Source organism: Kogia breviceps, chromosome 11 (assembly GCF_026419965.1).
Source record: "Kogia breviceps isolate mKogBre1 chromosome 11, mKogBre1 haplotype 1, whole genome shotgun sequence".
NCBI lineage: Eukaryota > Metazoa > Chordata > Mammalia > Artiodactyla > Physeteridae > Kogia > Kogia breviceps.
In genome coordinates, this window is record NC_081320.1 from 51945689 (window position 1) to 51973479 (window position 27791).

The 27791-nt window shown below is 39.4% G+C and overlaps 1 protein-coding gene and 1 pseudogene across 5 annotated transcripts in view; one reads left to right on the forward strand and one right to left on the reverse strand.

Annotated features, from left to right (window-relative positions):
• Positions 1-454: 454 nt before the first annotated feature.
• Positions 455-27791, forward strand: part of USP34 (ubiquitin specific peptidase 34) — a 238339-nt gene continuing 211002 nt past the window's right edge. For 4 of the 5 annotated variants that reach the window (XM_059079238.2, XM_059079242.2, XM_067007549.1 and 1 more), the window contains exon 1: positions 455-945. In XM_059079238.2, the coding sequence (XP_058935221.1) occupies positions 903-945 (43 nt within the window). In that variant the 5' untranslated portion in view covers positions 455-902. The remainder of the gene's footprint in view (positions 946-27791) is intronic. The other variant, XM_059079239.2, reaches the window with a different exon arrangement.
• Positions 13475-15621, reverse strand: LOC131765720 (large ribosomal subunit protein eL31-like; annotated as a pseudogene).

Genomic DNA, 27791 nt, shown 5'->3' on the forward strand with positions numbered 1-27791 from the left:
AAGGCCTGAGCGCGGGGGAGGGGGAAGGGACAAATTAGTACCAAGTCCCCCTCGGGGACCCGGAGTTAAAATGGCGAAGCGCAGGGGCGGGGGAAAGGGCGGCGCTCGCGACCCGGCGCTCGCTGAGCCTCCGGGCTCGCGGAGTAGCCGCGGTGGGCGACGCCGCGCAACCGCCACCAGCCCTTTGCTCCGCCATCTTCTTCGAGTCACCCGGCCTCCCCCCGCGGCCGCGCTGGCTTCGCGCTTCCCTTCCGGCCGCTGACAGAGATCCGGGCTGGGCGGGGTGGGCGAGCGCGCGGAGGGGGTGGATCGAGGGCGGGGAAGCTCGACGGAAGAGGAAAGGGAGGGCGGCGAGCTGGCCGCGGCGGGGTGTGGGGCGTGCGGCGTGTGTGCGGAGGGGGAGGTGGGAGGGCGGGAGGCGAAGAGAGGGAGGGAGGCGGAGGAATGAGAGCGCGAAGCGCCTCTTGTCGGCTCCTTCGCCCGGACGGAAAGAGCCGAGCGCAGCCCGAACGCTCTATTAAAATGGCGGCGGCGGCGTCGGCGGTGGCCGCGGCGTCTGGTCGGTGAAGTGACTCTGCTGCTTCTCTCCCCACCCGCCCCCTCCCTCCCTCTCCCCTCCCCCCGTCCTTCCCCCCCCTTCCCCGCCGCCGGCGCCTCAGCGCCCCTCCGGCCTGCGCACCTCCCCTCGCCCCCCTCCTCTCCCCCGCCCGCTCCGGGGACCGCCGGCCCCCTCCCCCATTCTCCTGCTCCCCGCCCCGTCCCCGCCGCCGCCCGCCCTCGTCGCCTCCCCGCCCCGCCGGCCGGCCGGCCCCCTCCTCCGCCTCTCTCCCCTCCCCCCCGCCGGTCGGGATCAGTCAGTGCGATCCGAAGCGGGGGAGGGGGGGGGCGGCGGCGGCCGAACGATGTGCGAGAACTGCGCAGACCTGGTGGAGGTGTTAAATGAAAGTAAGTAGCCGCGGCGGCGGCCTGTCGGGGTGCACAGTTTGGGGTCCCCGCGTCGCTCTCCGGCCTCCGCGAGCTGCCGTGGCCTGCGGGAGGCGACGGCCGAGCCGGGCGGCGTGCGGGCCTAGCGCCCCGGGAAGGTGCGCGGTGGCGCGGCCGCCGCGGCGCCTCGGGCCCAGTCCGGCCCGGTTACCTGGGCGCCCAAGAGGGGGCCGTCGTGGAGCTCCGGCCAGGCCGGGCCTTAGCGGTCTCCACTCTCGGAAAGTTTCCTCATTACAGGTGTCAATTAACGTAGGCACTAATGAGCCTTCGCCTCCTTCGCCCTGCCGGGAAGGTGAGGAGAGGTGGGGTTCGAGGACGAGGCTCTCCTCTGTAGTCGGGACCCTCCGGCCGCCCTCTTTGATTTTCAGCGTGCTGCCTAGGCCTCTTACCTGCTAATTTTCATTAAACTCCCTGCGAGATGGTTGGTGGTTTTCCCGTCTCTTGGGTGTATGTGGGTTGTATTAAACCTTTTGCACTAACCTTAAATAGCTGAAAATGAGCTAATAGTGATGACTGGAATCTTTATAAAAAAAATTAGTTAATGATGTTTCTTCTTAGTGTACCATTCGTCGTTTTAATGGTAAATTCTGTTCTCTTAGGGAGAGCACTGTACTTACTACAGGTACCATCCCGGGATAGTCATGGCCTGTCTCCTGGAATGAAAGGCCTTATTCCGTATGCTTTTATTACAGAGCGTGCACTGCTCTTTTCTAGTTAGATTCCTTTCATTTATTTTACTCCAGACCCTTGTAAGACGGTATTTTAGCTTAAAGAAACAAGACATATTGCAAATTAACTGTTTCTGGGCCCAAAGGCCTAGTTGGACGAGTTGAATTAGATAAAAGATTAATTTACAAAAAGTTGATTTTTGAGAAAATGCTCACTTACGAACACCTTTTGTGGGTTTCGGATTTGTGTTTTGTGTGTGGTATGGTATTTCGAAAGACTTCCAAGTTGTCTATTTTCTAATACGATTCTTAAAAACAGTTGATTATAAAGTGTGTAGTCTTGTTTGTGTTTGAATTTTACTTTAATGACCAAAGGCAATAATAAAAGTGGAAGGGTTCTAGTTTACTTTCAACTCTGTATTTACTTCCTGACAGGTGGAAGGAGGCTTTTGCACAAATTCAAACTATACAGTATTTGTGTCATTCCAAATTTTCCTAGGATTTTAAGGTTATTTGTATTTATTTTGAGGTACTTTTATTTTTGGTGTAGGTGGTTTATGAAATGATGATAAACTTAATTCCTTAGTACTTATTTCAGTGAACTCTATTTTAAATGTCTCATATGTCAGTTGTGTGATTATGGATTGGTTTTTCTGAAACTGGAAAATGAATAGCTTTGCTATTTTATATATTAGGAGAAAACTGCTTTTAATAGTTTTGTTGGTGTTTAAAAATTATTTAAAACCTAACTATGACAATTAATTTTAAACATAGTATCTAAAGAAACTAAAGTTTGTTAATCCTTATTACCTTTTGAAAAGAGACATAATGAAGCGTTCTGTTGAAGGTTATTTGGGAAACCGTTAGAACTTTGTCTAGAAGCACTCAAAAATGCAATCGATTTATGGAGTTAGAAATTTAGCTTTTGTTACCTTTAATTAAATATGGTTAATTGAACCAGGTTCACAAAATCTGGCCATGCAGACCCTTTAAGAAACCTATTTTAATGAACAGATAAGAAGGATTTTCTGTTTGTGTATAAGCCAATGGTCTCGAAAAATACTTTGTTTCTTAATATTTCCTGTAAAGCTCAATTTAAAAATTTGCCCTTTAAACTCTAATCTGACAGTGAAGCTTCCTTAAAAAGAAATTACTTCAGTAATTTTATCTGTAGGTTGGTTATACCAAGCTATGACTAGTTGCTTCTCCACTGCCCCCGACCCCAGTTCTTTTACAGTTGTTTTCCTTTTCCCTTTGTGTAGTTCCTGTATCTCAAACATAAGATGCTCAAGTTCCCTGAGAGCAGAGGGTATTACTATATCTAATTATGGTAACACTTATCCATGACTGGGTTGGAGCATAATGGCTGGAACTTGATAAAACTTGTTGAATTAATGTAGGTTATAAATCTTTCTTGTAATCTCACAATAATTATATATTAAGTCTGTCCTTTTTTCCCCCATAGGTTGTGCAAAGATGAGCATCAATTCATCCTTGATTAGAAATTAAGAGTTAAAGTCCCAAAATAATGTGCTCAGAATTCATCTTTCAATATAACTCCCCATAACAATTTAACCAAGAGAATAAATAAAATTAGTATATCTTTAGGTGGTGCGTTGGATAGAATTAAAATACCAAAAACTTATTTCTTGTCAAATTTACAAACACTGATCAAACCTAAAGAAGTCTTACTGGACACACCAGTAAGTGTATAATCTATGTGTTTTAAATTAAAAGGTAGATATGATGTGGATAGTATAGCTTTATATTTGATATGCTCAGTTTTGATAAGGTTAAGGACTTCCTATGAAACGTTTATTTTAAAATCTGGCAGAATGTAATGTAGTTAAACTAAAAATTGATGACAGAAGATAGTAAATAGCTTCCTATGTCATAAGTTTTTGATGAGAATATTAATATTACCAGTTATACCTCTAGTCCTGCTGAGAATCTGAAGCTCTCAGCATAGAAACATATACAGGTATTCAGACACAGTACCGTTTTGCCTGTAGATTGAAGCATGTCCATGGAACCTGGTAAGGACTCGGTAATAAGGACCTTCTTATACCCTTTTTTAGTAGTCTTGACAGGTATCTTAAAACTTGAAATTACATTTGAAAATAGCATTTGGCTTTAGTGTTAGAATAACCAGTTTCAACAGTACTAACATATTTGAGTTTTCATATTTTTTCAGTGCTGTGTTTTTAATAAGGAAGATGTTTTAAAATGTGGAATGTATTGAGTGAACTTTGTATCTATCAGTTTGTGGGGTTGCATTCAGTTTAGGAAATAATTTTAAGTTTATATTCCTTTGCTTGTTCTGTTGACTTTGTATATTTGCTACTTTTATAGCTACCTTTGTGAGCTGTTTTACTAAATCTAAAAGCATTTCTGGATGTTGAGGAGCTGGAGGCCTGAAATTATGCTTTGGGCCATCAGCATTGCTAGCTCAACTAGTAAATTGAGGTCACTTTGCCTTGGTGGGGTAAATTTCTCGAGAGCAGAGTGAAAATGGCTTTAAATGTACATCCATCTTTTAAACCGTTTGTATGTTGTGGATTTTACTCTGTGTGTTTAGTGAATTAGCACTTTACCAAATGTTTTAAATGGGCAATTCATTTGTTGTTCCTAACTATCCTTTGTGATAGGCAGGAGCAAGTATTAGTATCTCTTTTTTTTGGCCTTTCTGTGTAGCTTGCTAGATCTTAGTTCCCTCACCAGGAATTGAACCTGGGCCCACTGCAGTGAAAGCGCAGGGTCCTAACCGCTGGGCAACCAGGAAATTCCCTAGTATCTCAATTTTAAATGTGAAAACATTGAACCTCAGAAAGGCTAAGTGGTTTGCTAAAAATCACCTGTCACCTGCTTAGTTAGTAGTCAGATCTAAGCTAGAACTCAAGATACTCCATCAGTATTTGTATTTTTATTTTTAAAGTATACTTTATTGAGCCATTTGTGTTGCAAACTTTTTCCTTTCTTTGAGGTAGGTACTTTATCACCCTTTTTAGATAAGAGAACCAAGGCTTAGAGTTTACATAAGTTGCTTAGAGTCACATGACTTTATTTGGTGGAGTCAGAATTTGCACAGGACTTAATCTCACGTCTTCTAGAAGCCCATGCTCTTTAACCATTATGCTGTGCTGTGTAAACTTTACGGTGATCTATTCAAATGGAAGACATTGTGAGTACACTGAATGGCAAAGTAAAAAATTACTAAGTTTTTATGTGTTTTCACAAATTCGGGCATAATTCTGTGGTAATTGTAGAAAGAATGTAAAAGTGGTGGTAGAGACATTGCTTTGGGAAAGATCCCTGGTGTTCACCTTACTTGCTACAAGTAGTAAATTTTTCCTTCTCCTAAAAAAAAAAAAATAATAATAATAATAATAAAAGTGGGGCTTCCCTGATGGCGCAGTGGTTGAGAGTCTGCCTGCCGATACAGGGGACAAGGGTTCGTGCCCCGGTCCGGGAAGCTCCCACATGTCGCGGAGCAGCTGGGCCCGTGAGCCATGGCCGCTGAGTCTGTGCGTTCGGAGCCTGTGCTCCGCAACGGGAGAGGCCACAACAGTGGCCGCAAAAAAATAAAAATAAAAAATAATAAAAGTGGTGGTAAATGTAGCTGAATGGGAATGTCTTTATATATCTTAATGTTGTTAGCAATGAGCTCTTTAGTAAACTACACATTTCTGGGGTTTTTAAAAATATAAGTATATAGGCATGAAATAATCATTAGTAACAACAGTTTTTGATAGACGTTTAATTTTGAAATTTGAACTGATTCTTAAAATTGGAAATTTGATTTTACTACAATACAAAGTACCAAATTACCAAAAGTTTTAATTTGGTAAATTAATCTTGGTAAGAATATATACTCTTAAAACAGTTACTATTTGAAGTACTATTTTTCAAAGATCATAATACAATTTCAACTCATATCTTTATAAAGTAACTTATAAACCGTAAAGCACTACAGTGTGTAGTAGATTTTTAATAGACTGTTTGCATTGTCAGTGATAGCTGTTGATAGCTAGGTTTAGCACTATATTCATGAAACGTGTTAATGTTTCTTATATGTTTAATAATGGGGCTTCCCTGGTGGCGCAGTGGTTAAGAATCCACCTGCCAATGCAGGGGACACAGGTTCGAGCCCTGGTCTGGGAATATCCCACATGCTGCGGAGCAAGTAAGCCCATGTGCCACAACTACTGAGCCTGCGCTCTAGAGCCCACGAGCCACGATTGCTGAAGCCTGTGCACCTAGAGCCTGTGCTCTACAACAAGAGAAGCCACCGCAATGAGAAGGCCACGCACCGCAACTAAAGAAAGCCCGCGGGCAGTAATGAAGACCCAAGTCAGCCAAACATAAATAAATAAATAAATTAATTAATTAAAAAAAAGAATACGTACTTAAGTTACAGACCATCCCCCACCCCCTTTTTTTAAATAGACAACAGCCTCTCTTTCTGGATGCTGAATTCCTTAAAGTCAAGGGTCATATTTTGTTTCTTCTTTTCCCAGTATTAATATAGTGCCTCGTACAGAGTAGGTGCCTAGTGAATATTTTAGTTAATGAAAAGTTTTTGTAGAAGAATATGAGTGCCTAGGCTCTGTGTTCTTGGACCTTTTGTCAGTAGTGATTTAGATATGAGAGTTTGTGGATGAATTATGCTGAAGGTGCAGATTATATTACGTATATTGCTTATTCATAAATCAGTAGGTATGTACTTATAAAAAGTATCCACCCTAACCAACTGTGTTCTTTTTTTAAAAAAAAAAATTTATTTATTTATTTATGGCTGTGTTGGGTCTTCGTTGCTGTGCATGGACTTTCTCTAGTTGCGGTGAGCGGGGGCTACTCTTCATTGCTGTGTGCTGGCTTCTCATTGTGGTGGCTTCTGTTGCAGAGCATGGGCTCTAGGCACACGAGCTGCAGTAGTTGTGGCACGTGGGCTTAGTTGTGGCTTGCGGGCTCTAGAGCACAGGTTCAGTAGTTGTGGCACACAGGCTTAGTTGCTCCATGACATGTGGGATTTTCCTGGACCAGGGCTCAAACCTGTGTCCCCTGCATTGGCAGGTGGATTCTTAACCACTGCGCTACCAGGGAAGCCCATCCTCTTGCACTTTTTTTTTTTTTTTTTTTTTTTTTTACTGTGCAAGAGGCAGGTTTCTCTTCCTGCCCTGGATATAACCTCTTCTAGGGACCTTACCTAGTTTACATCCCCTGAAAGGCCCTTCTCACTAACCATCGCTGATTGGATTCCAAATAGACTCCTGACCTGGTGGATTGGTGGGACTGTTGTCTATCAATCACATTTTTTCCCGTCAGAATGTTTGAACTAAAGAGCCAGGTAAGGCTTCCCTGGTGGCGCAGTGGTTAAGAATCCGCCTGCCAATGCAGGGGACACGGGTTCGAGCCCTGGTCCGGGAAGATCCCAGATGCTGTGGGGCAACTAAGCCCGTGTGCCACAAATACTGAGCCTGTGCTCTAGAGCCCGTGTGCCTAGAGCTCATGCTCCTCAACAAGAGAAACCACCGCAGTGAGAAGCCTGTGCACCTTAAGGAAGAGTAGCCCCCTCTGGGCACAACTAGAGAAAGCTCTCGCACAGCAGCGAACACCCAACACAGACAAAAATAAATAAATAAAGTAAATAAATTAAAAAAAAGATTCCCCACAGACAAAAGCAGATGATTATAGGAACAAGGTAAAAGAATGTAGACAGATGATGATGATAAAAAGTAAATAAATAAATAAAAATAAAGAGCCAGGTAACTATGAGTAGCTGAACTAGAGTGAGTGCTTTGGCAAGCTGATGTGAAGGAGCAGAAACACAGAGCAAGTGGAGGAGACTATTTGCAGAAGAGAATTGGGGCAAAATTTTGGAAATAGTTGATATTGAAGCTCTATACAGAGACAGAAGTTAATACCCTCTTGGCTTCCTTTTTTATTTATTTGGCTGCACCAGGTCTTAGTTGTGGCAGGCTCTTTAGTTGTGGCTCCAGGGCTCCTTTAGTTGTGGCATGCATGTGGGATCTAGTTCCCTGACCAGGGATCACACCCGGGCCCCCTACATTGGGAGTGCGGACTCTTATCCACTCTGCCACCAGGGAAGTTCCCCTGGTGGCTTTCTAATACTGAAGCTAGTGCTCCTATTTAGCTGTCTCCCCTGTACATACCATTTGAGTTAATGTGCAACCAAAAGAGTTTTGATTCAATATTACCACATGATGAGCTCTCCTGTATTGGAAATTAGGTGTAATCTTTAGCTGTGAGTGCTTCATTATAATCTGGTTTACTTTCTTGGAACATGTTGGGCAGGTATCATCTGTAGTGTTTGGTGGCAAGAGAAAACTTAAGAACATCTATTGTTGCTTACTCATCTCTCTACCAGTGTGTTTAGTCTTTTTGAAGAGAATGAAAGTAGCTTTGTTGTTTTTCATTCTAAAAAGAATACCTGCTTTTTTAGAAAAAAATCAAATAGTGCAGAAAATAATAAAGAAAATTAGGATAACCGAAACTGTTTACCACAGAAATCGTTTATGTTTTGGTAAACATCTCTTAAGTCATTCTTTTCTCTTTCCTCAGATACACTATTTCATGTAAATAAACTGATTACATGTTACTCTATATTATTTTTTTTTTCAAAAATAAGTTTATTTATTTATTTATTTGTCTGAGTTGGGTCTTCGCTGTTGCCCGTGGGTTTTCTCTAGTTGTGGCGAGCAGGAGCCACTCTTTGTTGCGGTGCGTGGGCTTCTCATTGTGGCAGCTTCTCTTGTTGTGGAGCACGGGCTCTAGGTGTGCAGGCTTCAGTAGTTGTGGCTGGCTCTGGAGTGCAGTCTTAGTAGTTGGGGTGCATGGGCTTATTAGTTGCTCCATGTCATGTGGGATCTTCCCAGACCAGGGCCCCCTGCATTGGCGGGCGGATTCTTAACCACTGCGCCACCAGGGAAGTCCTTATATTATTTTTATTAATAAGATGTAGCTACCTTTATGTGTTAATATGCACTTACATTATCATTTTTAATGGCTTTAGTGTAGTATTCCATTACTTGGTCAAACTGTAACTTAACCAGTCCTCTAATGATGGGAATTTGAGTTGTTATATGACTTTGTAAGAGTCTGATTATCACCTTGAATATAGCCTCTGAAATCACATTGCTGAGTAGTTCATGCAGCATATCTGGAAAGGAAATTTGGCAACATGATAAAACTTAAAAATTATCCTTCTAGCATTAGAGCATGAGTGTAAAGCCATCATAATCTTAAAGTGTTTATTTTGATTCTGAGGTCTGTGGGGCTGTTTTAGCAATGTATTGGTTCTAAACCACCATAAGACAAATTTGGAAGGGACTTTTTATTCTGAGTAACTTTGCTGCCAGACTCATGCACTTTATTCTGATTATTGGGAAACGCTCAGTAACCAGTGATGAATGTAGAAGTATAAGAGCAGTAGTAAGAGCACTAACTTAGAATGAATTGACGCATGAAAATGCTTAAGACAATAGAGCTTTTGAAGTTGTGTTCAAAGTAGGATAAATAAGGGGATAGTGGACCCACTGCTTGGGTGGGTATATTAGAGGGTGGTGATCAGCAGAATGTTATTTTACTCTAATAGTTTGTTTTTATTTTCCTTTCTAAGAGGAATCCGCAAACCCTCAGGATAAATCATACATTAAGAGAGACTGACCTCTAGATTGGTAAGGAATAATGAGAGCTTTACTAGTAGTGTTAAGAGTTAAAAATCTTCAGGAATGGCAGATTCTTTTGAGTGAAGGGGATAGAGCTATGGTTGTGTGTGATAATGAACCTTTAGCTTATTAAATTTCTAGAAAAGCAGAAATTGGCAAGTGTTATTTTGGAAGCTATAAGAGAAACTTGCCACTATTAAATAATTAATCACTTACTAAAGAGTGAAAGGATAGTAAAAAACTGATGTGGCATTAGTAACTTAGGTTAAACCAATGTCATTTTATTTTGATATAGAAGTAAATATGGTAAAACATGGAACTATCACTATAGATATGACATATTTTGATTACATGAAGGCACTTGACAGAATCTGAAGCTATCCTTGTGAAAAAAATGAGGTTTTTTTTTTTTTTTTGGTAACTTTAAGGGACATCACTGGCGGCAAGCCACAGAATCTTGTCTGTAATTCTTTCTTCTTCAAAATATATAGTAATGAGCCTCAGTTTTTAAGCTATTCCTTGGCGTGTGGCATTGTCCCTATTTCAGGGGAGTGAGGGTGACTTTGGAATCTGTTTCAAGATGAAAAGCTCATTTTGATCTGTTTTGTAAAGGGGGCTGCATGTAAGATTTTTTTGGGGGGGAGCAAAGGGTGTAGCTGCTTTATAAATAAGCTTGAAAACCATTAACAGTGTTGGTGCTGAAAAAGCCAGCACCATATGAACTGTTTTCAAGTATTATAGGTAGTAGTGCAGTGTTTATGCAGTTGGAATACTGTGTTGAATTATATACAATACAGTGACAATCAGCTTCTGAAGCTATTTGAATACTGTGCAGTTTCACATATCTTCATGGCACCTCATAAAAATCATGAGAAATAGAATGATTTGGCCAAGGTTACACAGCTAGTAAGTAGCAGAGCTAGGACTAGAATTTAGTTTATTCCTACTCAGCATACTTTTCTCTAACCATGCTGTTTTGTTTTTGTTTTTTTAATGAAGAGGAACTTGACTCTGGGAGTTGGGAAACTCATGAAAAACAAAGGGACTATAGAGAGATTAATTCTGGCTAGAGTGGATTAGGCAAGGTTTCAAGGAAAGTGGAAGATGAACTGGGCCTTTAACTGGTTGGAATAGTTACTGGGAATGAGGAGAGTGGAATAGTTTACCACAATTTGTGCGTGCGACTCTGCATGACATAGGCACTGCTAACCTCATCCTCTTGCTTGCTTTGTTTTCTTTCAGTGATGTTCTTTACTGCCATTGAGCCTTTATTTTTCCCTGGAACTTAATCACTTTTCTATGCCTTTAATTTTTCAGAGAGGCCTTTATTGAACATCCAGTCTAAAGTAGTTCAAGTTCTTATCCTTCATAGCACTTACAACAGTTTAAACTATTTTTATTTATTTATTTATTTAATTTATTTGGTTGTGCTGGCTCCTTAGTTGTGGCATGCATGTGGGATCTAGTTCCCTGACCAGGGATCGAACCCAGGCCCCCTACATTGGGAGTGTGGAGTCTTAACCACTGCGACACCAGGGAAGTCCCCACTTAACACAATTTAGAATTATGTATTTATTTTTATTTACTTGTTTAATGTCTTTTTTTTTTTTTTTTTTTTTTTTTTGCGGTGAGCGGGCTTCTCACTGTTGTGGCCTCTCCTGTCGCGGACCATAGGCTCCGGACGTGCAGGCTCAGCGGCAGCCGCTCCAAGGCACGTGGGATCTTCCCGGACCGGGGCACAAACCTGTGTCCCCTGCATCGGCAAGCAGGCTCTCAACCACTGTGCCACCAGGGAAGCCCTTTTTAGTTTTTATTTTTATTTTTATGGCTGCACCGCATGGCTTGTGGGATCTTAGCTCCCTGATCAGGGATTGAACCCTCGCCCTCAGCAGTGAACACGCAGAGTCCTAACCACTGGACCACCAGGGAATTCCCTTCAATGTCTTTTTATTATACAGGGTTACAAGTTCTGTGCTTGCGACTAGCTTACATTAACTGAGTTTCACAGTGCCTACACATACTAGGATCAATATGTATCTGTTAAAATATCTGAAAAAGCTGAAGATCACTGGAGGTGGTTAATGGAAGATGAGGGTAGGCTGGATGTGGTAGTTTTTCCAAATTTGGGGGACATTTCAAGTACTGTCAATCTTTGCTTTTGTGATGTCTTGCTCAGTACCCCCCTTCATAAAAAGGTGCTTCATTGATTTAAAAAAAAACCCCAAAACCCTCATTTTGTTAAGTTGTGTTTTGTTTTGTTTTTTTTCCCTGAATGTCCCTTGAGATTAACCCTTATGGATTAAAAATCTAAGATTGGGAATTAGTTTTTGAACCCAAGTTAGGACTCTGTTGCAAGAACCAGAAAGAACACCCCATTTGGCAGAAAGAAAAAGTTTTTTAAAAGCCATAACTGAGCAGTGCAGATGTGTGCTATGTTCTGGTATGGTCTACTTTTTTTGTTTGTTTGATTTTGTCTTTTAATTGAAGTATAGTTGATTTACAGTGTTGTTTTAATTTCTGCTGTACAGTGAAGTGATTCAGTTATACATGTATATACATTCTTTTTTATATTCTTTTCCCATTATGGTTTGTCACAGGATGTTGAATATAGTCCCTTGTGCTATACAGTAGGACCTTGCTGTTTATCCATTCTATATATAATAGTTTGCATCTACTAACCCCGAACTCCTGGTCCATCCCCCCACCCCACCTTGGTAACCACAAGTATGTTCTCTATGACTATGAGTCTGTTTCTGTTCTGTAGGTAGGTTTATTTGTGTCATATTTTAGATTCCACATATAAGCGATATCATGTGGTATTTGTCTTTTTCTTTCTGACTTGCTTGGCTAAGTATGATGAGCCCTGGGTCCATCCATGTTGCTGCAAATGGCATTATTTCATTCTTTTTTATGGCTGAGGTGTATTCCATTGTATATGCATACCACATCTTCTTTATTCCTCTGTTGATGGACATTTACATTGTCCTATATCTTGGCTATTGTGAATAGTGCTGCTGTGAACATAAGGGTGCATGAATCTTTTTGAATTAGTTTTGTTGGGATATATGCCCAGGAGTGGGATTGCCGGATCATATGGTAGTTCTAGTTTTAGTTTTTTTTAAAAAATAAATTTATTTACTTTATTTATTTATTTTTGGTTGCATTGGGTCTTCGTTGCTGCGCACGGGCTTTCTTTAGTTGTGGCAAGTGGGGGCTGCTCTTCATTGTGGTGTGTGGGCTTCTCATTGTGGTGGTTTCTCTTGTTGCAGAGCACGGGCTCTAGGCATGTGGGCTTTGGTAGTTGTGGTACGCGGGCTCAGTAGTTGTGGCTCGTGGGTTCTAGAGCGCAGGCTCAGTAGTTGTGGTGCACGGGCTTAGTTGCTTCGCGGCATGTGGGATCTTCCTGGACCAAGGCTCAAACCCATGGCCCCTGCATTGGCGGGAGGATTCTTAACCACTGTGCCACCAGGGAAGCCCTTATTTTTAGTTTTTTGAGGAACCTCCATTCTGTTTTCCATAGTGACTGAACCAATTTACATTCCCACCAACAGTGTAGGAGGGTTCCTTTTCTCCTAGTGTGGTCTACTCTTAATCTGCAGATTCATAACATTATCAAGACTTCATTTCTCTGTGGCTTGCTCTGCTGTGCTTCCTTGGTTTTGACCTTAGTTTGGCCCTTCTCAGAGTAGCAGAAATAGCTACTGGACACGATCTTTATGCCACACTGTTTGCAAATCACATATTTATACTACGCAGAGCAAAAAAGAGAGAATTTCTTCTTAAACCTACTGTACAAGAACAAGGAAGCTGCTTTTTCCAAAACCTGGCTAGCAGATGGTGCTTCATAGATCATTGGCCCATGTTTTTATCATGGGCCTTATTCCTGAAGTATAGTTCAAAGAGGATGGATTTTGGTTGGCTTAAACTGATGACCTATTCCTGAAGCTGATCCCACCAAACCTCATAGCTAAAAAACGGTAAGTGTTACCCCAAAAGAAATTTGGCATGTTGTGATTATGAAGAAGGTGAAATTGTTTTTGGACAGCAAGCACACAGATATCTAGTACACTGTGCTATACTGAAAACCTTTTTTTTTTTTTGGCAGTTTTGTAACTTTTTTTTGACAGTCAATGGTTAGTTCTCATCCACATCAGCTAAGTTTTTGAAAGTGGTGACAGGTACCTAGGTAACCAATGTATAGAGTTTGTCTTTATTTTATAAGTGTATTTTAAAAAAATATTTATTTAGGCTGCACTGCACCTAAATAAATATTTATTTATTTAGGGTCTTAGTTGTGGCATGCGGACTTCTTGGTTGTGGCATGCATGCGGGATCTAGTTGCCTGACCAAGGATCGAACCTGGGCCCCCTGCATTGGGAGCGTGGAGTCTTACCAGGGAAGTCCCTAGAGTTTGTTTATTTTTTATTTATTTTTATTTTTATTTTTATTTTTTTTGCGGTACGTGGGCCTCTCACTGTTGTGGCCTCTCCCGTTGCGGAGCACAGGCTCTGGATTTGCAAGCTCAGCGGCCATGGCTCACGGGCCCAGCCGCTTTCTTTTTTTTTTTTTTTAACACCTTTATTAGAGTATAATTGCTTTACAATGGTGTGTTAGTTTCTGCTTTATAACAAAGTGAATCAGTTATACATATACACATGTCCCCATATCTCTTCCCTCTTGCATCTCCCTCCCTCCCACCCTCCCTATCCCACCCCTCTAGGTGGTCACAAAGCACCGAGCTGGTAGTGTATATATGTCCATGCCACTCTCTCACTTTGTCCCAGCTTACCCTTCCCCTCCCCGTATCCTCAAGTCCATTCTCTAGTAAGTCTACATCTTTTTCCAAAACCATTTCTTTTTTTTTTTTTTTTTTTAAACATCTTTATTGGAGTATAATTGTTTTACAATAGTGTGTTAGTTTTTCCTTTACAACAAACTGAATCAGTTATACATATACATATGTTCCCATATCCCTTCCCTCTTGCATCACCCTCTCTCCCACCCTCCCTATCCCACCCCTCTAGGTGGTCACAAAGCACAGAGGTGATCTCCCTGTGCTATGCGGCAGCTTCCCACTAGCTATCTAATTTACATTTGATAGTGTGTATATGTCCCTGCCACTCTCTCACTTCGTCTCAGCCCACCCTTCCCCCTCCCCATATCCTCAAGTCCATGCTCGAGTAAGTCTGTGTTTTATTCCCGTCCTCCCACTAATCTCTTCATGATATTTTTTTCCCTTAGAGTCCATATATATGTGTTAGCATACGGTATTTGTTTTTCTCCTTCTGACTTACTTCACTCTGTATGACAGACTCCAGGTCCATCCACCTCATTATAAATAACTCAGTTTCATTTCTTTTTATGGCTGAGTAATATTCCATTGTATATATGTGCCACATCTTCTTTATCCATTCATCTGTTGATGGACACTTAGGTTGCTTCCATGTCCTGGCTATTGTAAATAGAGCTGCAATGAACATTTTGGTACATGAGTCTTTCTGAATTATGGTTCCAAAACCATTTCTTAACATTCTGTTTACTGACTTGATTATTTTTTGTGTGTCTTACCTTAAGTCTTTGTGTTTGAATACTTTTTTTCAATATATAACAAATATATTGAATATTTTATACATGTAAAGCATTTGTTGTATGCTGTGGTAGATAGAGATACATTTAGATGTATATCTACCCTTAAGGAAGGTTAGAGTACAATACAGATGAGGCAGTAGGATAATAGTTGAGTGATCTTTTTAATTTTAATTAAATTAAATTAATTAATTAATTAATTTTTTTGCGGTACGCGGACCTCTCACTGTTGTGGCCTCTCCTGTTGCGGAGCACAGGATCCGGATGTGCAGGCTCAGCGGCCATGGCTCACGTACCCAGCCGCTCCGCGGCATGTGGGATCATCCCAGACCGGTACAGGAACCCGTGTCCCTGCATCGGCAGGCGGACTTTCAACCACTGTGCCACCAGGGAAGCCTGAGTTTGTTTATTGAATCTTCATCCTCATTGTGTTTTCTGGATAACCACACATGGATACAGAATGGGACATTCCTAATTCTTTGGCTCATACTGTTTTGTTGAGTGTGGTGTCAGTGTGCACAGCTGGGTATCCTGTTTTCTTAATGGCAGATTTCTGCATCTCTTTCAGTGCTTGAGGGGCACGCTTCTTGAAACTGACTCTGGATGCACTTGTGAATGTTGATGGTATATTCTCTGGTTGCTAACCAGAATGGTTGAATGGCCTTCTTCTCTTCACCCTTCTTTGCAGGAGTCATTCTTCTGGGTCCAGTTCGGAAAATTGAAAACCATTTCTTTTTGTTTGTTTGCTTGCTTGTTTAAATTTTATTTATTTATTTAATTAATTTTGGCTCTGTTGGGTCTTTGTTGCTGCTCATGGACTTTTCTCTAGTTGTGGCGAGCAGGGGCTACTCTTTGTTGCGGTGCACAGGCTTCTCATTGCGGTGGCTTCCTTGTTGCGGAGCGCGGGCTTTTAGGTGCGTGGGCTTCCATAATTGTGGCATGCGGGCTCAGTAGTTGTGGCTCACAGGCTCTACAACGCCGGCTCAGTAGTTGTGGCGTACGGGCTTAGCTATTCCACAGCATGTGAGATCTTCCTGGACCAGGGCTCGAACCCGTGTCCCCTGCATTGGCAGGCGGATTCTTAACCACTGCGCCACCAGGGAAGCCCTAGTTGAGTGATCTTTGATCTGACAGACCTGAGTTCAAGTCTTGTTCCTGTCATTTGTTAGATCTCTGGCTTTGGTTATGTTCCTTAATCTCTTAGTGCCTTCTTACTTACTTGAAAATGAGGATAATAACGACTTAAATAAATACAGGGATTTTGTGAGGATTCAATAAGATAATGCATATCAACACAACACAGTGCCAGCATAAGAAATATACAAAAAACAATGGTATGAAAAGACATGGTAAATTCCATTAAAGTATATATAGCTGAAGTGCAGTGGGAGGAGTTTAGTTTTCTAAGATTGGAGAAGGCTTCGTGGAATTGATAGAATTTAGGTTGATCTTTGAGTAATTTTCTTTTTAATGATTGGAATTGGAGAAATGGTTATTTCAGTAAAAAGTTTTATGAAAACTGTGGTATATATTATTCCAGCTAATTTTCTGTATTTATAAAAAATTGATTTCGTATATACTGTTTGCTTTTTTTAGGAGCATTTTCTCATTTACTTATGTATATCTGAGAACAGAATTTAATGGCAGCCTACTTTCAGTCTTTTGAATATATCATGTATTTAACTAGCGTTTTTCCTGTGAAGAAAAAAAAATTAAAATATCCTTGCGCATAGATATTTGGGTCATGTCCAGGGTCAATAGGTAGAAACTTTTAAGGTTTCTGTTGCTAAATTCCCTACTAGAAGGGTTATACTAATTTATACCCCATGGTATTTGAGAGTGCTTGTTTATTTGCATTAGATATTTTGAAAAATCCATATAGTAGAGGAAAAACAGATATAGTCACTATCCAAAACTACTTGGTTCCTGCAAGAGTTCAGATATTGAGGATTATTGCATTGTTTGTATTGACATATTTGGTTCCTGAGTTTTCTTTATTTATTTTAAATTTATTTATTTATTTATTTTTGGCTGCGTTGGGTCTTCATTGCTGCGTGCGGGCTTTCTCTAGTTACGGCGAGTGGGGGCTACTCTTCCTTGCATTGTGCGGGCTTCTCATTGTAGTAGCTTCTCTTGTTGCGGAGCACAGGCTCTAGGTGCGTGGGCTTCAGTATTTGTGATACGCGGGCTCAGTGGTTGTGGCTTGTGGGCTCTAGAGCGCAGGCTCAGTAGTTGTGGCACGCGGGCTTAGTTTCTCCTTGGCATGTGGGATTTTCCCAGACCAGGGCTTGAACCTGTGTTCCCAGCATTAGCAGGCGGATTCTTACCCACTGTGCCACCAGGGAAGTTCTGGTTCCTGAGTTTTAATAACGACTAGTCTACTGATATTTAGAAAAGCTTTTCCCACTCTGAGATCAGATATTCAGTTAAACTTTTTTCTAGTTTTTATGAATTGTTTAATTTTTAATCCATCTGGAATTTATTTTGGTGTAAATTATGAAGTGTATCTAATATTAGTTTTTCCAAACTGTTACTCATTGATCTTAGCGTCCATCTAGTTTTTCACTGTTTTGATATGCCACCTCTGTCTTATACAGAATTTTTGAGTATATTCCTGGAGGTCTGTTTTTAAGCTTTTAATTGTTTATTTAATTGCTTGGTTTTAATTTAGTTGCTTCATGATATATTTTAGTATCTGAAAATAGTAAACCACATTGCTAGTGAAAAGTTATTTATTCCTTGAGATAAAACTTCAGAATTTTGTTGTTGTGCTGCCCTCCTCCCCTCACATTCTGTTGGAATTTTTATTGAAATTGCATAATGTTTTATAAATAGGAGCATGAGTTGACATCTTAACAGTATTGATTCTGCCACTTCAGGAAGAATAATGTGCTTTCCCATTTATATAATCTTCGTGAAACTTTGTGGGGTTTTTCCTTTATGAAGATTCTGCACGTTTCCTTTATAATTGTTCCTAGGTATTTTTATTTCTTGTTCTCATAAATGGAATTTTCACACACCTTTATCATTAATTATTTTGCTTTATTTTTGATAACAGTTTTATTGAGGTACATACCTTACATGTCACCCACTAAAACTGTACAACTCGGTGGCTTTCACTGTATTCACAGAATTATGCAATCATCAGCACAGTCAATTTTAGAGCACTTTCATCACCTCAGAAAGAAACCCCACACCTTTTAACTATCACTCTAAATCCCCCGTCCTCCCAGCCGTAAGCAACAGTCCTCTTTCCCTATGTATTTGCCTATTTTGAATCTTTTATATAAATGGAATTATAGTATATCTTGTGGCTAACTTCTTTCACTTAGCATATTTTCAAGATTCATCCATGTTGGAGTATGTATCAGTTCTTCATTCCTTTCTGTGACTGAATAATACGATGTTGAATGAACATAGTACATTTCTTTTTTCTTTTTTTTGGCTGCACCGTGTAGCATGCAGGATCTTCCCCGACCAGAGATTGAACCCATGCCTCCGGCAGTGGAAGCGTGGAGTCTTAACCAGTGGACCGGGAGGGAAGTCCCCACATTTTTTTAAATCCATTCATCAGTTGATGGACACTTGGGTTGTTTCTACCTTTTGGCTCTTATGAATAATCTTCTGTGAACATTTGTGTAAAACATTTTCCATGGACTTAGTTTTTACTTCTCACAGGTACCTGGGAGTGGAATTACTTGGTCAAACAGTAACTCAGTTTTACTTTTTGAAAAACTGCCAAACTGTTTTCCAAAATGCTGCAACGTTTTATATTCCCTTCAGCAGTGTATAGGGTTCCAGTTTCTCAACATCCTCATCAACACTTGTTATTTTGGCTGTTTTATTCTAGCCATTCTAGTGAGCTTAAAGTGGTATCTCATTGTGTTTTTTTTTTTTTTAATGTGGAATCTTTAGTTGTGGCATGAGGGATCTTTTCTGTTGTTGTTGCGGCATGCAGACTCTTAGTTGTGGCATGTGGGATCTAGTTCTCTGACCAGGGATCGAACCCAGGCCCCCTGCATTGGGAGCGTGGAGTCTTAGCCACTGGACCACCAGGGAAGTCCCTCTCGTTGTGGTTTTGATTTGCCTTTCCCTGATGAATGATGATGATGAATATCTTTTCATATACTTATTTGTCATTTGTATATCTCCTTTGGAGAAATGTCCATTCAGATCCTTTGCTCATTTTTTAATTGGGTTATTTATTTTTTATTATTGGGTTGTCAGAGTCCACTAATATATGTTCTAGACATGGGTCCCTTGTCAGATATGTAGTTCACAAATTTTTTCTCCCATACTGTGGGTAGTCTTTTCACTTTATCACTACTGTTCTTTGAAGCACAAAAGGTTTTAATGTTGAAGTTCAGTTTATTTCTTTTGTTGCTTGTGCTTTTGGTATCATGTCTGTTGCCAGAATCCATTGCCAAATCCAAAGGCATGAAGACTTACCCCTTTGTTTTCTTGTAAGTTTAATAGTTTTGGTTCCTATATTTAGGTCTTTGATCCATTTTGAGTCAATTTTTTGTACATGGTATGAGGTAAGGGTCCAACTTCATCCTTTTGTATGAGGCTGTCCAGTTGTTCTGGCACCATTTGTAGAAAGACATTTTCTGTTGAATGATCTTGGCAGCTTCGTTGAAAATCAGTTGACCGTGGATGCATGGGCTTGTTTTTGGACTCTCATTTCTGTTCCATTGATTTATATGTCTGTCCTTCTGCCTTGATTACTGTAGCTTTGTAGTAATATTTGAAATTGGAAAGTGTGAATCTTCTAACTTTGTTGTTTTTCAAAATTGTTTGGCTGTTCTGGGTCCTTTGAGATTCCTTATGAGTTTTAGGATTAGCTTTTCAATTTTTACAAAGAAGCCAGCTGGGATTCTGATAGAGTGTGGTGAATCTGTAGATAAAGCTGAAGAGTATTACTATTTTAACAGTAGTAAGTCTTTTGATCCATGAACATGGGATGTCTTTCTATTAGATTTCTTCAACTTTTTTTGACAGTGTTTTGTAGTTTTCAGAGTATAAGTTTTGCATTTCTTCTTATTAAATATATTCCGAAGAATTTTATTGTTTTCTTTAAAGTCATGAGATGTCACATTAAAGTCTCCTTTTAAAAAAAAAATTATTTATATTTTCGTTGCAGCACACGGGCTCTCTAGTTGAGGTGCGTGAGCTCAGTAGTTGTGGTGCGTGGGCTTAGATGCCCCACAGCATGTGGAATCCTAGCTCCCTGACCAGGGATCAAACCCATGTTCCCTGCATTGGAAGGTGGATTCTTTACCACTCAACCACCAGAGAAGTTCAGAATTTTATTGTTTTTGATGTTATTGTAAATGGAATTGGTATGTTTCATTTTAAAAATTGTTTTTAAATTTTTGCCTGCATTGGGTCTTCATTGCTGCGTTCAGGCTTTCTCTAGTTGCGGCGAGCAAGGGCTACTCTTCTTTGCGGTGCACGGGCTTCTCATTGCGGTGGCTTCTCTTGTTGAGGAGTGCAGGCTTCCATACTTGTGGCATGCGGGCTCAGTAGTTGTGGCTCGCAGGGTCTAGAGCGCAGGCTCAGTAGTTGTGGCACATGGGCTTAGTTGCTCCGTGGTTTGTGGAATCCTCTTGGACCAGGGCACGAACCTGTGTCCCTTGCATTGGTAGCGGACTCTTAACCACTGTGCCACCAGGGAAGTCCCCTGTTTCATTTTTGCATTGCTTGTTGCTAGTGTATAGAAATACAATTGATTTTGTAGTTTGCAATCTTGTTAAACTTGTTCATTAATTTTCTTTAGTGATTCCTTAAGACTTTCTTAGGGTTTATACAAGATCATGTCATCTGTGAATAGAAACAGTTTTACTTCCTTCTTTTCAATTGGGATATGTTTTGTTTCATATAACCCTTTATTATTAAATCTGTATCTTCATTTGGTTCCATCAGTGGTTCTCAAAGTTTGATGTGTGGACCCTGGGGGTCCCAGAGAGCCTTTCAAGGGTCTGAGAGGTAAGTCATATTTGCCTTTTGGTTGATATTTTCACTGGTACTGCAAAGGCATGGTGGATAAAACACATTGCAGGAAATAACACAGTGCACTAAGTAGTTAATGTAATCTTTGCTGCAAAGCACTTGCTGTTTAAAAAAAAATTCACTTGATGCCTTTGATGAAGCAGTGGATATTAATATTATTAAATCTCAAAAGCTTATGTGCATGTCTTTTAATATCCTGTGATGAAATGAGACATGCATATAAAGCATTTCTTCTGTTTACTGCAGTAAGATGGTTTTCTTAAGGAAGTGCCCTCGTGATTGAGTTGTAAGCTGAACTAGCTGCTTTTTTCATGAAACACCATTTTTATTTGAAAGAATGATTGACTCAGAGGTTATCCAGATTTGGGTATATGGCGTGCATTTTCTGGAATGAATGAGGCAAGCATGTCACTTCAAAGAAGACTGATGGTGTTAGTTGCCAGTGATAAAACTGAGCTTTCAAGAAAAAAGATTTGGAAAACTTGTACCTGTCACTGTGAGTTTGACAGCTGCCCAAAACTTATGGATTTTTTAATGAGATTGATGGAACTATTAATAATGATATGATTTTTTGATATTGTGTAATGAAATATGTCAACATTGGAAAGATCTACATAACTTAGTGAGCCAGTATTTTCCATATCACCAGTGCATGATGTTACAAAATCATTTATGGGCAAAAGGTCTATTCAGAGAGCAAGATAGATCAGTGGATTTTAATGTAACAGTACTGATAAGGTTTTAGATTTCACATTGCAACTTGTCTTTTAGAAATTAACACTCGGGGCTTCCCTAGTGGTACAGTGGTTAAGTTAAGAATCTGCCTGCCAATGCAGGAGACACGGGTTTGAGCCCTGGTCCAGGAAGATCCCACATGCTGTGGAGTAACTAAGCCCATGCACCACAACTACTGAAGCCCGCGCGCCTAGAGCCTGTGCTCTGCAACAAGAGGAGCTACCGCAATGAGAAGCCTGCGCACCGCAATGAAGAAGAGTAGCCCCCACTCCCCAGAACTAGAGAAAGCCTGCGCCAGCAACAAAGACCCAACGCAACCAAAAATAAACAAGAATAAAAATAAATTAATTTAAAAAAAGAAATTAACAGTCATTGAGTTTTGGTGTAATATCGAAGAATATCCAAAATTATCTGACAGGGCTGTTAAAATAGTCCTCTTATTTCCATGTTCAGATCTTTTAAGGATGGATTTTCTTTATTTGCTTTACCAAAACTATATGGCAGCATATAGAATGCAGAAGCAGTTAATGAGAATCCAGCTGTTTTCTATTAAGCCAGACCCTAAAGATATTTTCAAAAATTTAAAACAGTGCCACTCAAGTCACCGATTTTTTAAAAATGGAAAACAGGTAATGAATTTATTGTTTATAAACTAATGGATAAATATTCCTAAATTTTAATTCAAAACACAATAAATATTGATAAATATAAATCACCTAAACATAAGTTCTTTTAAGTTTTCAGTTTTTAAGCATGTGAAGGAGCCCTGAAAACAAAGTTTGAGAACTGCTGGGCTGCATAATCTTAAAATTTTCCCCTTCCTTGTTCAGGGTTTTGTTACTCTAATCCCTTCGGTATGGAGATTACTCAGGGTTTAGTCCTTTGCTGTGTATATTATGAAGAGGTTGAATTAAGGATTCAGTCTACTCCCAGGACTTCATTATCTTTCGGAGTATATTTCTAGCACTGACTGATTTTCCAAGTGTCAGACCAATATCCTTAACTTAGTGCTAGACATTTTTATTTAAGTATCCTTCATCCTCAAATTCAACAGAAGTGAAACTGAGTCCTTCATCTTGTACTCATATTTATTTTTTTGCTTGCTTCTTTACCTAAATCTTGCTTAACTATGAATTTCTCACACTGGAATTTATTTTAGTATTTGTTCTACCTGCTGTACTTTAGAATGATGCCTCTGGAACTTTAATGTACATATGGTCACCTGGAGATTTTCTTAAAAAGGCAGATTAATTCAAGCAGTCTGGAATTTTGCCTGAGAGTCTTCACACTATGAAAGCTTCCACATGATGCTGATGTTGTTGGTCCTTAGTACACACTTTGGGTAGCAAGGCCTTAGAATACGTTAATGCCATTTATTCTGCTCCTGTCTTTTATACTATTGTTGTAGTGTATTTTAATTACTTATATTTTTAAAGTTCAATAAGATGTTATTGTCAAGTCAGTATTCATTTGGATTTACCCACTTTTATCCTTTCTGTTGCTGTTCATTTTCTTTTGCATCTCTGGGCTTTCATCTGGGATCATTTTTCTTTTAGAATTTCCTTTAGTGTGGTTCTGCTGTGGATGATCTTTCCCATATTTGCTTGTCTTTTAAAATGAAGATAAAATATATTTTCAGACAAGCAAACACTGAAATAGGGTATTGAATTACAGATTTGTGGGTACTGTTGCTTCTTTCAACAAGTCATTCCATTTAAAAAATTTTTTGGCTTAAATAGTTTATACTGAGAATTCAGCCATCAGTTTTACTATTGCTTCTTTAAAGGTAAGTTTTTTCTTCATCTATCTGATTTTAAGATTTTCTCATTGTCTTAGGTCTTCAGGAGTTTTACTGTGATGTGTCTTATGTCTCTTTTTGTATTTATTTGCGAACGATTCATTCTTGAATCAGGTTTGAGTTTTAAAAAGTTAGTTTTGTAGCCATTATTTCTTCAAGTATATGTCCTGCCTCATGATTTCATCACTTTTTGGAATTCCAGTTATATAAATGCTACATGTTTTTCATCATCTTCCTTTTCTCTTTTGCTCTTCTGTATTTTCCATCCTTTTGTCTTTTGTGTGTCTGTACTTCAGTCTAGATATTTATTTTTGACTTACCTTGCTTAAATTGTATGTAATCTAGTATTAAAGCCATGTATTGAGATCTTAATTCCAGTTATTGTATATTTTAATTCTAAAGCTTTTTTTTTTTTTTTTTTTTGCGGTACACGGGCCTCTCACTGTCGTGGCCTCTACCGTTGCGGAGCACAAGCTCCAGACGTGCAGGCTCAGCGGCCATGGCTCACGGGCCCAGCTGCTCCGCGGCATGTGGGATCTTACTGGACCGGGGCACGAACCCACGTCCCCTGCATCGGCAGGTGGACTCTCAACCACTGCGCCACCAGGGAAGCCCAATTCTAAAGCTTTTGATTCTCTTTTAATAGTTTTCAGAACTTTGCTGAAATTCTTTATCTTAACATCTACTATCTTGAACATATTAGTATTATAAAGTTCAGGTCTGATAACTAATTAATCTCATTTTTTTCTTACTCCCCCCCCCCCCGTTTTGATTATGTGGTTATCTTATTTTTTGGTATGCTTGATAAATATTTTTTTAACTTTGTCATAGAAAAACTTAGTCATGTGTAGAAGTAGGAAGGTTCATAGCAATGATAGTTATGAATCTGTCACTCAATCAATAATTACTAACTCATAGACAATTTTGTTTCATTTGTATCCTACTCATTCCCTTTCCCCCACCCACTGTATGATTTTCAAGCAAATCCAAGTATTACATGTTACCTGTGTATATTTCAGTATAGTTCTCTAAAAGACAAATAATTTAAAAATACATAACCACAATATCATCATTACAACTAAAAAATTAAGAGTAATGTAATACAAAACATCTAGTGGTCAAATTTCCCTCATAGTCTAAATTTTTAAAAGTTTTATTTAATTTTTCCTTTAAAATTTGAATCAAGGTTCGGATGAAGTCTGTTGTAGTCGTTGATTCTTTTTTTTTTTCTCACCTGCTGCACAGTTTGTAGGATCTTAGCTCCCCAACCAGGGATTGAACCTGCACCCTCAGCAGTGAAAGCATGGAATCCTAACCACTGGACTGCCAGGGAATTCCCAAACTTATTCATCTTGTAACTAGAAGTTTGTACCCTTTGACCAATATCATCCCATTTCTTCCATTCCCCACTCTCCTGGCAACCACCATTCTCCTCTTTTTCTGTGAGTTCAGGTTTTTAAGATTTCATGTATAAGTGAGACTATATAATGTTTGTCTTTCTCCGACTTCACTCAGCATAATGCCTTCAAGGTCCATCCATGTTGTCACAGATGGCTGAATTTATTCCATTATATATATGTACCACAGCTTCCTTATCCATTCATGCATCAGTGGACACGTAGGTTGCTTCCATTTCTTGGCTTTTTGTTGTGAATAATGCTGCATTGAACATGGGGGTATAAATATCTCTTTGAGATAGTAATCCATTTCCTTTGGATATGTACCCATAGGTGGGATTGCTAGATCATGTTCTATTTTTGCATTTTTTGAGGAACCTCCATACTGTTTTACACTGTGGCCATACCAATTTACATTCCCACTTACAGTACCCTAGGGTTCCCTTTTCTCCAGATCATCAAAAACACTTGTTATCATTTGTCTTTTTGATGATGGCCATTCTAACAGACGTGAGGTGATAGCTCATTGTAGTTGATTTGCATTTCCCTGATGATTTGTGATGTTGAACATGTTTTATGTACCTGTTGGCTATTTGTATGTTGTCTTTGGAAGACTGTCTATTCAGGTCATTTGCTGTTTTTTAATTGGTTATTTGATTTTTTTGCTATTGAGTTGTATGAGTTTCTTATATATATATATTTTATTATTTTTAAAGATTTTTTTGATGTGGACAATTTTTAAAGTCTTTATTGATTTTGTTACAGTATTGCTTCTGTTTTTTATGTTTTGGTTTTTTTGGCTGTGAGGCGTGTGGGATCTTAGCTCCCCGACCAGGGATCGAACCTGCACCCGCTGCATTGGAAGGCGAAGTCTTAACCACTGGACCACCAGGGAAATCTCTCTCCTTTATATATTCTAGGTATTAACTGTTTATAAGATAAGTGGTTTGAAAGTATTTTCTCCCATTCTGTAGGTTGATTGTTTCTTTTGCTGTGCAGAAGCTTCTTAGTTTGATGTAGTCCTACTTGTTTATTTTGTTGTTGTTGCTTGTGCTTTTGGTTGTGATAGCCAAAAATTTGTTACCAAGACCACTGTAAAATAACTTTTCCTCTCTGTTTTTGGTTTCAGGTCTTATATTTGAGTTTTGAATCCATTTTGAGTTAATTTTTGTGTATGGTGTAAGATAAGGATCTGGTTTCATTCTGTTGTGTGTAGCTATTCAGTTTCCCCAACACCATGTATTGAAGACTGTTCTTTCCGCGTTGAATATTCTTGGCTCACTTGCTAAATATTAGTCAACCATTTATGGGTTTATTTTGTTATAAACCCATTATGTGTTTATTTCTGATCTTTTCATTCTATTCCGTTGGTCTGTGTGTCTTTTTTTTTTAAAATTATTTATTTATGGCTGTGTTGGGTCTTTATTTCTGTGCGAGGGTTTTCTCTAGCTGTGGCGAGCGGGGGCCACTCTTTATCACGGTGCACGGGTCTCTCACTGTCGTGGCCTCTCTTGTTGCGGAGCACAGGCTCCAGAAGTGCATTCTCAGTAGTTGTGGCTCACGGGCCCAGTTGCTCCGTGGCATGTGGGATCTCCCCAGACCAGGACTCGAACCTGTGTCCCCTGCACTGGCAGGCAGAGTCTCAACCACTGCGCCACCAGGGAAGCCCTGTGTGTCTCTTTTTATTCCAGTACTGTTTTATCATAATTTTAAAAAGTTTTTTAAAAAAATTATCATAATTTTGTAATATAATTTGAAATCAGGAAGTGTGATGCCTCTAGCTTTGTTCTTTCTTAGGATTACTCTGACTATTCAGTCTTTTGTTGTTTCATGTGAATTTTAGGATTTTTTTTTCTTTTTCCTTGAAAAATGCCATTGAAAGTTTGAGGGATGTCATTGAACTTTTAAATGGTTTTGGGTAGTATGGGCATTTTAACAATATTAATTCTTCTGCTTTGTGAACATAGGATATCTTTCCATTTATTTGTGTCTTCTTTAACTTCCTTCATCATTTTCTTATAGTTTTCACCTTCTTGCTTAAGTTTACTTCTAAGTATTTATTATTTTGATGCTATTGTAAATGGGATTGTTTTCTTTCTTTTTCAGATAGTTCATTGTTAGTGTATTGAAATGTAACTGATTATGTTGATATTGTATTCTGCAACTTTACTGGATTTGTTTATTTAGTTTTTTTGTTTGTTTTTGGTGGAGTCTTTAGGATTTTTTTTAATATATGAGATCATGTCATCTACAAACATGATACTCATCTCAGGTATGAATCCCACTTGATGATGGTGTATAATCCTTTTAATGTGCTGTTGAATTTGGTTTGCTAGTATTTTGTTGAAGAATTTTTACATGTATGTTCATCAGGAATATTGACCTGTAAGTTTCTTTTCTTGTTATCCTCCTTGGGCTTTGGTATCACGGTAGTGCTGGCTTTCACTGTAAAATGAGTTTGGGAGTGTTCCTTCCTCCTCAGTTTTTTTTAAGGGTTTGAAAAGGATTGGTGTTAATTATTCTTTAAATGTGTGGTAGAATTCACCTGTGAAACCATCTGGTCCTTGGCTTTCTTTTGTTGGGAGGTTTTGATGACTAATTCAGTTCCCTTACTCATTAGTGGTCTGTTCACATTTTCTATTTCTTCATGATTCAGTCTTTGTAGGTTGTATGTTTCTAGATATTTATCCATTTTTCTAGGTTGTCTAATTTGTTGGCTTATAATTGTTTATAGTAGTCTCTTGAGATCCATCAGTTGTAATACCTCAGTTGTTTCCTCTTTCATTTCTGATTTTGAGTGCTTTCTCTTCTTTTCTTAGTCTAGCTAAGGATTTGTCCTTTTTTTTTTTTTAATCTTCTCAAAGAACCAGCTTTTAGTTTTCATGGATTTTTTTCCTATTGTTTTTCAAGTTTCTATTTCCTT